Source organism: Glycine soja, chromosome 17 (genome assembly GCF_004193775.1).
Source record: "Glycine soja cultivar W05 chromosome 17, ASM419377v2, whole genome shotgun sequence".
Lineage (NCBI taxonomy): Eukaryota > Viridiplantae > Streptophyta > Magnoliopsida > Fabales > Fabaceae > Glycine > Glycine soja.
Window position 1 is genome coordinate 32,318,938 of NC_041018.1, and position 10,648 is coordinate 32,329,585.

The 10,648-nt window shown below is 32.6% G+C and overlaps 1 protein-coding gene across 1 annotated transcript; it reads left to right on the plus strand.

Annotated features, from left to right (window-relative positions):
- Nucleotides 1-311: 311 nt before the first annotated feature.
- LOC114392581 (selenoprotein H-like) lies at nt 312-3,097 on the plus strand. Its single transcript, XM_028353769.1, has 4 exons — nt 312-662; nt 1,644-1,740; nt 2,356-2,418; nt 2,660-3,097. The coding sequence occupies exons 1-4, from the start codon at nt 391-393 to the stop codon at nt 2,747-2,749; spliced, it is 522 nt and encodes a 173-aa protein (XP_028209570.1). The 5' UTR covers nt 312-390; the 3' UTR covers nt 2,750-3,097.
- The last annotated feature ends 7,551 nt before the right edge of the window (nt 3,098-10,648 follow it).

Genomic DNA, 10,648 nt, shown 5'->3' on the forward strand with positions numbered 1-10,648 from the left:
ACTATCATACATTATTTAATTATTATTGATCTGTATATTTATTATAAGTGATACAATTCATAGTTTCAAATACATTATTTAATTATTATTGACTTATATTTATTAAAAAAACAAGATAAAAACCCATAGTTTTAATACATTCTTTAATTTAGTAATCCATATTTATTTATGATAAAATCCACAGTTTTAAATGCATTCTTTAGTTTATTACTATTGGGCAACATTAAATTAAATGTTAAATGATAAAAATAAATAAATTCATTATTGCCGCTTCACATTTTATAAGCCCTCCTCCTTTTCTTTCACTAATTATAAAAATGTTCCTCTCTGACACAACGAGCGCTTCGCAAAATTACAATTTTCTCTCTTTTCCATTTCTCATTTCCAAAAATGCCACCGGCGAAGCGCAAAGCGGAGGGAGCTGCGGCGGCGGCGGCGCCTATGAGAGTCACTCGTGCGGCGGCAGCGCGAGCCGCCGAGGTGGCTCCGCCGGCGTCGGAGGAGAAGAGGAAGGCGAAGAAGGCCAAAGTTGCTTCTAAGCAGCAGAAAAAGAAAGAAAAAGAAAGCGAAACTGTCGTTGAGAGTGAGAACAAAGTCGAAGAAGGAGACGCCTCTGAGAACGTTCTAGACGCTTCGAACAAAACCATCGTCGTTGAACACTGGTTCGTCTCTCCTCTTTTTTTCTACTTTTTTATGAAAAGCAAAAATAAAAAAATAATATCTATACGGGAATACAATTTTATGTAATTGTTTTTGGTTTTTACATCTTTAGATATTTTATCCTTATTCTTAATAATATTAAAATAGTAATGATAATTAATTCTCTTTAATTATATAGATTAATTATATAGATTAAAACTGACCTAATTAAGTAACTATCCACTAATCATTCTCCATTTTTATTTATTGGACAATTTTAGTTTTAAATCATTTCTTAATTTTTTTTAATTTACATTAATTGTTCACAACTTTTATATTATTAGTTTTTTATTTTATATTTTTTATTAATTATATTTAATTTCTATTTTTTTATTATTTAAAAACTTTAGAGAGGTTTCCCCTAGTTATTACAATGTTTCTTTTTGTCTGTGTACTCTCTGAATGTGTGTGCTTATTTATTTATTTATTTATTATTTTAATATTTGAAATAACTTAATCAAGATTTTATTTACCGAATGTCTTTAAGGAAGAAAAAAATTTAACAATGACCTAGACACCACCGAAAACTTCGGGTTTTGTTTTATTTTCACTTAATTAGCGGTCTCCAGTTTGAACCCAATTTATCCCATTTGAATAAAATTACCTCCTATTAAAAGTACTTGCTCTCTGTTACAAAAGAAATGAATTTTATGTACAGTAATATTTGGGGATTAAATGAAAAAGGAGAGAAAAAAACTGGGATGCAAGAAAATGCTTGTTATGATATGTGGTTACTTTTATTTTTTCCAAATTTTATTTTATGTAATATTGTTGAACACTTGTAAGAGAGGTCAATAAGTATTTGTTGTTGTTACTTGGTTCGTTTGCTAAGCTTAAAGGATTTGCTCTATTTATGCGTTGGTGAAACTATTATTATTATTCTCATTGTTGATGTTTTCTGTCATATTATATTTTGGATGTGTTAATTTTGTTTTATGCCTCAGCAAGCAATGCAACTCATTCAAGACGAGGGCCAATCAGGTGAAAAAAGGACTAGAGAAGGCAGACATTGGAATCACTGTGATTCTGAACCCTGAGAAGGTATGCTAAGAAAGAAGATATAACTGTTGATCATGTTATGTTGTTTCACACTTTCACTGACCCTTGGAAGACTTTTCAGGTCATTGATCTATTTTTCAAATTGTTGTTATTTCATAATTTGCAGTGTTTTGTTTACTAGTCATTTCTATCCACACGGGAAATCGAATGTAACCTTGTTTTTAAGCAATCTTTTTAAATGGTGACCACAGTTGGGGTTGCAGTTTTGTTATGATCCTTGATATTTTGAAAAATTGTGGATAAAATGTTGTGGTTGCAGAGATCCTTAAGAACCTTGATGTTGCGACTACAATTGTGGTTGCAAACCATTTTTGAAAACCTTATTTTAAAGCTGAAGGGACCTAACAATGTATGAAGGTCACTGCATATTTTGGTGAGACTGGCTTTGAAAAGTTTACTGGTTTAAAAAATTGAGTTAGAGAACGCACTGTTGTACTGTGTACATACAGTTCAGGGTCATTTTAAGACTTCTGAACAATGAGAATGATTGTTGAGTTTCATATGATATTATTTGATTAAGCTTTGTTGCCTAAGTAATTTGGTATAGACTGATCGATCCAACTATGACTCCTTTTTTTTTTTCAAATCAATGAACAGCCAAGAAAAGGTTGTTTTGAAATACGGCAAGAAGGGAGCGGCAAAAAGTTCATCACTCTGTTGGTAATGAGCTATATTTTGGAACTAGTGTGCTATATTGTTTATTATCTGTGACGGCTATAGAAGGGATTTGTTTTAAACCATTGTCCTCCAACATAAGTTATTAGGATATATACCTCTGTTTAATTGAGTATTTATTTCTTCACAAGAAAATGAGTTTAGAGAGGGAAAGAGAATTCCAATTTCTTTAAATATGTCAGCTGAAACAATCATACGTTGTTTACAAACTATATCTTTGTTTCAGGATATGAAGCGTCCATTTAAAAGAATGAAGGATCTGGACATGGACAACGTCGTCTCGGATATCATTGATGAAATATCAAAGGCTAGTTGATTTCAGTTGTTTAGCAAGAGCCTTTTTATGGCTTGACTTATAGTGAAGCTAGACATATTGTTCTAATGGTTGAAATCCTACAATGGAAACCTGTTCATAATGTGTTAGCTTAGCCGGTTGTATGGTAGTTTTAATTTGAGGTGGCGCAATTTGAGAGGTGAGACAGTCATTTTGGATATGTTCACTGTCTCGGATGAATACCAAAAACTACTAATAGTTTTGGATTTGTGTCTGAAGTCTGAACTATATTCAGGTTTACTTTGCATTTTGAGATCAAATTACATGTTATCATCTACAATATTTGTGTTTTTCTTTAGAATGATAATGTATCTATTAATATTATGCTTCTATTTTTTTTTTTGTTTTCTATTGGATAATTAGATGGCATACAACACAATAATCTGGATGAAATTGGTATTTTGTGTGGTTTTAGATGCTCATGTCTGTAATACTAAAATCTTAATGTTGGAAGTTTATGCTAGAATTCTTTTCATTGTTGGTGGGTTTATTCAAGAATTTCACAGTTGGGAATTTTATAACAGGTTGGGCATTTTAGTAAATATTTGTTTTATAATTTAAAATTTATAAAAATATATTATTTATATTAATTTTGTTTTTATAAAATAAATATTTATTCTATTTTGATTTTTAACATAACAAGATTTTTTAAGCTAGTGATTAGTTCAACTATAATTAGTTTGAAGATTTTTTCTCCTCGCACGTTGCACTTGCACGTTGGGGTTATCTTTATTTGTTTTGATTTGTTAGCATTCAAGGTGCTACAATTTTTTAAATGGTGCACTTACCAAGATCTTTTTTACCTTTAAGATATTACACTTGGGTTGTGCTTATATATATTTCTTTTTTCCTTTAGCTAGAAATACAAGTAGAAAATCAATTTGTCTTTTTTCTGCAAATTTTTTCTCTTCCTTTTTGTATAAAATACTATTTTTTTCTCTTCCTTTTTATATAAAATACTATTTTTTTTAGCAAGAACATTGGTATTCAGAAGGTTCATGTATCTTTTCGCTACATACGATCAGAACCAATGGATTGTCTTATCTTAGAAGAGGAATACAATCAATCAGATTTTTCTGTCAATGCAGTGAGACTTTTTTTTTTTAGGATAGCTTTTGGGCTCTTCAATCCAGGTTATTTACAATTTTTTCCTTAAAATTATTTTCCTTTTTGTTTATTGTATTGTTAATTCATGTTCTGTCATATTCTAAATTTATTTTGGTCATGTTGTTTTGTTATTTAGTTTAAGGCTTTGCACCTTCTTTTCATTTATTTTTTTTATTTTATTTTATTTTTTCTAATAGTCTTATAGAAAAACCATTTTTTTCTTACATAATCTTTTTTGTTGTAACATTTTATTTTATCAAAATATGTATCATGGATATGTTTGAGTTCTGTTCTAGTAAGTCTAAAAAATTTATGGGTGAAAACGTAATGTACTATGCTCCATTGAAAATGTTTTTATTGTATTATTTCATTTCTTTAATTTTAAATTAGTGGGAGATTGTTGGAAAATGTTTTCTTATAATTTAAAATTTAAAATTAAAATATATTTTCTTTATCAATTATATTTTTTAAAGATAAAATATTTTTAGAATTAGTTTTTGTGAGAAACTAGAAACATCCCACTACTTCTATTCCTATATTTTAGGAAATTATCTTTTACTTGGTGAATTTTCTTTGTGAACGTTACACGTCTTTAACATTAGAAAATTTGTTGCTCATTTTTTATTTTCTGCTTTTTAACGTTGTTGTTGTAAGTATTTTGTTGCTACACATTGGTAAATGCTACATTTGTGATGGTTTGTTCAAGTTAAGTCTTATGCCTCTTTCTATTAATAAAATATTTAGCATTTCTTCTTTTGTTGCAAATGTTGAATGTTTTGATAGGTGGCGTGTTAGGCTTGGACATGTGAATTTGAATTCTATTAAAAGAATGATGTCTCTTAATCGTATTCCTAAAGCTTCTATTGATTTAAAACAAAAATGTGAAACATGTATTCAAGCAAAACGGCCTAGAAAGGGTTTTACTACATGCATTAAAAGAGAAATTAACTTGCTTGAATTGGTTCATAGTGATGTATGTGATAGTAATGATGTATTAACATGTGGTGGTAATTGAGATACTTTATTATTTCTCCAAATATTGTTATGTGTATTTAGTCAATCACAAAAGTGAGTTGTTTGATAAGTTTAAAGTATATAAAACAGAAGTAAAAAATCAATTAGAAATAAAAATTAAAATTTTATGTTCTGATAGATATGGAGAATACACATATTTAGACATGAGTATTTTTTGTGAAATGTATGGTATTATTCATAAAGTGACACCTCCGTATGCTCCTCAATCTAATAGTATTGCGGAAAGAAAGAATTGTACCTTGCTTGATACGGTAAATGCTATGCTTGTAATTTATGGTTTGCCAAAAAAAATATGTGGGGGTAAAACTTTATATTCTGCATGTCATATTCTTAATAGGTGCCTTATAAATTTTTTGAAAAAACCCCTTATGAGTTACAGAGAAAAAGAGAACCAAATCTGAAATATTTTAAAGTGTGGGGGTGTCTTGCAAAGGATAACATCCCTATTAATAAGAAAAGAAAAATTGGAACAAAAATTGTTGATTGTGTTTTTGTTAGATATTCTTTGCATAGTACTACTTATAGATTATTGGTTGTTAATTCAGAAGTGTCTGAAATTTCTAATGATATTATTATGGAATCTAGAAATGTCACTTTCTTTGAAAATATTTTTACTTTGAAAAATAAATTGTCTAAATTTGTTTGTGATACTTCTTGTTCTAATTTATCATCTTGTAGTAATGCTAATAAGGACAATGTTTTTCAACCTAGGAGGAGCAAAAGATCTAAAAAAGTTAAGGATTTTGGTTCTGAATTTTGCTCTTTTCTACTTGAAGATGATCCTAAAACTTATGGTAAAACCATGAAGTCTATTGATGCACTTGTTTGGAAAGAAGCTATTAATGATGAAATGAGTTCTCTTAAAACTTGATTTCTTACTAATCTTCCCTCTGGTTGTAAAAGTATAGGTTGTAAGTGGATTTTCCAAAACAAATTAAGAATTGATGGATCTATAGAAAAATTTAAGGCAAGATTTGTTGTGATTGGTTGTAAATAAATAAAAGGTGTAGATTTCTTTGATACATATTCTCTTGTTTCTAAAGTTACTACTATTAGAATTTTAATTGCACTTGCTTGTGTTTTTAATTGAGTGAATAGGCAATTTAGTCCCTGAGATTGTAACCAGTTTGCATATTAGTCCGCGACTTAAATTTTAATTCATAATAGTCCATAACTTTACCTCCGTTATGCAAATAAGTCTCTGCTGTTAAAATCTAATTTCCTCCGTTAGTCAAATGTCTATTTGGCAAACCTCAGTCCACTTAAGCATCCCAATGTGGCAAGTTTGAGTCCAAGTCAGCAATCCTATGTGGCAAGGCAAGGACTGAATTGAAAAATTAGGTTAAAAAGAAATCAAAAATGAAGTAAACCCATTTTCCCTTTCACTGTCTTACTGTTTGTAGGGTTTTTTAACTGTTTGCGGTTTGCTCTTCCCTCCCCTGCATTCTCGTGATTGTGAGGGTTCGCGCTTTTTGTCAGGTTAGTGGTTTTTTTGCGTTCAATATGTTTGCATTGTTTTGGTGGTTTGATTTGGGGTTTTATATGTTCAAGGGGTTTCATTTGCATTGTCTTCGCGCTTCGTAGGGAGGTTTATGATCCTTTATTATTTTCGTTTATGATTCTCTGTTTTTATAGATGACATTGCATGTTGTTGTGTGATGTGCCTATGTTTGAGTTTGAGGTAGGTTTTTTATTTCCTAATATATGACAATGTTTGTGGTTTCTGATTGTGTAGAATGAATGACAATATAACTTTAGTATTGCACCATGGAGGAAGATTCACTCCACGTGCCAGTGATGGAAAGGTTGAATATATAGGCGGAGAATTTGATGTTTGGGAGGATATATCTGCATATTGCCTGAATGCATTTATCTTATATGATCTGGTGAAAGCTTGTAAGAAGTATAGCAATATAGGAGAATGTTTTAGGTTGATTGATAAAGACTTAGATTTTAATAATGGGTTAAGGAGTTGTACAACTGATGGAGATATATTACACTTAGTTAGGGATGCTTTTGAAAATGAGAATGAGATAAATGTTTATTTTCATCATGAAGTAGATCCAATTTTAGAAGAAGTCCCACAGATGTTGTACTTGGAATGTGATCCAATTCCAAAAGCTGTTGAGAATGAGGATGATTTAGATGATGTACCTGTTGTTGGCCATGAGGAAGGTAAGTTTTAATTCATCTGTACTTGGTCCGACATGGTTACCATGATTAATGAATATGATTAATTTTTACTTGATCACCATTGATGCAAATGTTGGTGCTGGTGAGCATGTTGGTGCTGGAGAGCAGAGGGATGCTGGTGAGCAGAGGGATGTTGATGCTGGTGAGCAGAGAGATGCTAGTGAGCATAGGGATACTGATGCCGGTGAGCAAAGAGATGGTAGTGAGCAGAGGGATGCTGATGTTGGTGAGCAGAGAGATGCTGGTGGTGGAGAGAGAGATGTTGCTGATAGTGAGGAGGAAAAGGAAGTTGACAGTGATGAGTGATTTATAAATTTCTCTTGTATGATGAATGAAGTTGAAGCTGAAGTTGAGGCAGATGGTTATTATTCAGAGGAGCTTAATATCCCCATTAGTAGTGAGGATGAAGATGAGGATGTTGAAGTTTATCCTCAATATAGTCAAAGTAATGGAGTTGGTGAACAGAAGTTGGAATTAGGGATGGAGTTTGGTACTCTAGATGAATTTAAATATGCTTTGAGGGAGTATAGCATATTGACGGGCAGGGAGTTCAAGTGGAAGAAGAATGATAAACAGAGGGCTAGAGCAAAATGCAATAAGGCATTTTGTGATTGGGAAATCTACTGTGCAAAGAATGAAGTTAGAAACTCTTTTCAGATAAAGACATTTAAGCATAACCATAATTGCTGCAGAGAAGTGAGCAACAAACAAGCAAATAGACAGTGGGTGGTCAGTAAACTTGAGGGCAAACTCAGAATGCAACCAACCCTTAAATGTGTTGAAGCTTTGGAATATTTCAAGCAAGAGTTTGGAGTGCACATTGAAGTTACAAAGATGTGGAGAGCCATGAAAGAAGCAAAGCAACTAGTGGAAGGGAATGAGAGGAAACAATATGTCAAAGTATTTGATTATGCACATGAATTATTGAGGAGCAATCCTGGATCAACAGTTAAGATCAACACAGTGCCAAGCCCAGAAGGTCCACCACAATTTCAGAGGTTATATATTTGTCTTGCTGGCTGTAAGAAGGGGTTTGTTGCTGGATGTAGACCATTCATAGGTCTAGATGGATGTTTCCTAAAGAGTGCATTTGGAGGAAACTTGCTCACTGCTGTTGGGCTTGATGGCAATAACCACATCTTTGTTATTGCTTATGTTGTTGTGGACATTGAGAACAAAGACAATTGGAAATGGTTTTTAACTTTGTTGCATAAAGATCTTGGGGATTACATACAGAATGGGTGGAATTTCATGTCAGACATGCAAAAGGTATGACATGGTGTGATTTGAAATTGTTATCATAAGTTAGGTATTTAATTGAAGTTAATGACATAAGTTAGGGACTAGTCCAGAAGTATTTACTACTTTGCTGCAATTTTTCAGGGACTTATTCCAGCTTTACAGGAAGTCATGCCTGGTGCACCTCATAGATTCTATGTCTTGCATCTTTGTAAAAATTTTACAAAGCAATGGAAAAGCAAAGAACTTAAAGGAATTGTGTGGCAATGTGCAAAATCCACTACTGTTGCTGAGTTTGAAGGCCATATGGCCCATTTGAAGACAATCAACTGCCAGGCTTGGGAGTATTTGAATAAATGGCCCAAACAAGCATGGACAAAAGCCCACTTCAGTACAGTACCCAAGGTGGACAATATATGCAACAACACTTGTGAGGTATTCAATTCCAGAATTCTGCAGTATAGATGCAAGCCTATTATCACAATGCTTGAAGAAATTAGAAGTTATATCATGAGAACCATGGCTGCCCGCAAGATTAAACTTTCTGGAAAGCCTGGACCATTATGTCCAGTGCAGTATAAAAGACTAGAAAAAGAATTTCATTTTGCTAATCAATGGACTCTCATTTGGTGTGGTGATAACATGAGCCTGAGATATGAGGTCCACATGTGGGGGAATAAGGTTGAGGTCAATTTAGCTGAATGGACATGCACTTGTGGAGTATGGCAACTAACAGGTTGTGTTCTTTATAGTTTTTTTTTTCATTCCTAACCTACATGTGTGCTGATTTTACAACTTTGATGTAGGGATGCCATGCCGACATGCCATTGCAACAATAACTCACAAAGGATGGAAGCCTGAGGACATGTGTCATGAGCGGCTGTCAATAGAAGCTTATAATAAGACATACCAGCATTTTATTGAACCAGTCTAAGGACCACAATATTGGGCCCAGACACACAGTATACACACCCTGTTCCACCACATAAAAGGGTCCAAAGAGGAAGACCCAAGAAAAATAGAAGGAGATTTGTAGATGAGGACAATGTCACAGGACATAAGCTAAAGAGGAAATTGGTTGAGTTTACATGTGGAAGGTGTGGCCAAACCAATCATAACATTAGAAGTAGTGGAGTTCCTGTTAGGCCAAAGAAATATGTTGCACCATCAACTTCAAATGAGGATGACCACCTATTATCTCAAGATGAACAAGCTTTGAATGAGGCTGAAGAAGTTGCTGCTCATGTTCAACAAGATCCGGTGGAGATTAATTTATCTCAGCCTCATTTGTCACAAGATAGTGACATGGAGTTGATGGTAAATATTTTTCACAACAAAGTAGTTTTATCTCAACCTAATTTGTTGCAGCACTCCATTTTTATATATTACAATTATTCATGTTTGGCATTTGCATGTAGATCCCTGCAACTATTGTTCCACCAATAGCAAGGAATAAGCTAACCATAACAAGAGCCAAACAAAGGAAGGTTGCTGATAAAGATGATGCAGTATAAAGAAAACTGAAGACCCATTTTTTGTTGCATTTTGAAAGTTGCTGAGTTTGAAGGTTGCTGATGAAGAAAACCGAAGAAACATTTTTTGTTGCATTTTGATATTAGGATATGTAGTTGTATATTTTGAAAGCTTCACTGGCATGTGAAATGATGTAAACATTATGGCCTACTGAACAATTGCTTTTAACTACCATGCTTTGGGATGTCAAACATTATGTGAAATTGATTTAATGTCATGTTTCTTCTCTTTCTTTTATAAATTATACACTGTGTTGGATTTGGAGTTGGAGTAGGACCACCTAGTTTAGTGCTACTTCAATAACTTCAAAAAGTTATACAACAACAAATTATATTTAATAAACTGCAAATTTCAGCAACAAATTTCACCAACAAATTTCACCAACAAATTATATTTAATTGAAATGGGTAATTGACAGTAGCAACAAATTACTTCCTACTACAAATTCTTCAGCAAAACAACAATTACAATATCAGCCACTACCATATCAGCCACTTCCTACTACAAAAGCTGCTATTACAAAAGCAAAACAACAATTACAATATCAGCCACTTCCTACTACAAAAGCTGTTATTACATATTTTACCTAAAATACATTCCCCCTAAAACTAACATTACAATTAAAAATGAAAAACCTAGCAACACAATGTTTGTTAAATTTCTCATTTTCTTCTGCAAAGCTTCAATTTGTAGCCTCAAATCAGTCACTACCATTGTTTCTCTTGAGACAGAAGATGAATTAGAAAGTTGGTTTTCTTCTTCAACCCATTGAAA

Coding starts and splice junctions, on each gene's coding strand:
- LOC114392581 (XM_028353769.1), top strand. CDS start 391: ATGCCACCGGCGAAGCGCAAAGCGGAGGGAGCTGCGGCGGCGGCGGCG. Junction 663..1,643: donor ACCATCGTCGTTGAACACTG/GTTCGTCTCTCC, acceptor TTTATGCCTCAG/CAAGCAATGCAACTCATTCA. Junction 1,741..2,355: donor TGATTCTGAACCCTGAGAAG/GTATGCTAAGAA, acceptor ATCAATGAACAG/CCAAGAAAAGGTTGTTTTGA.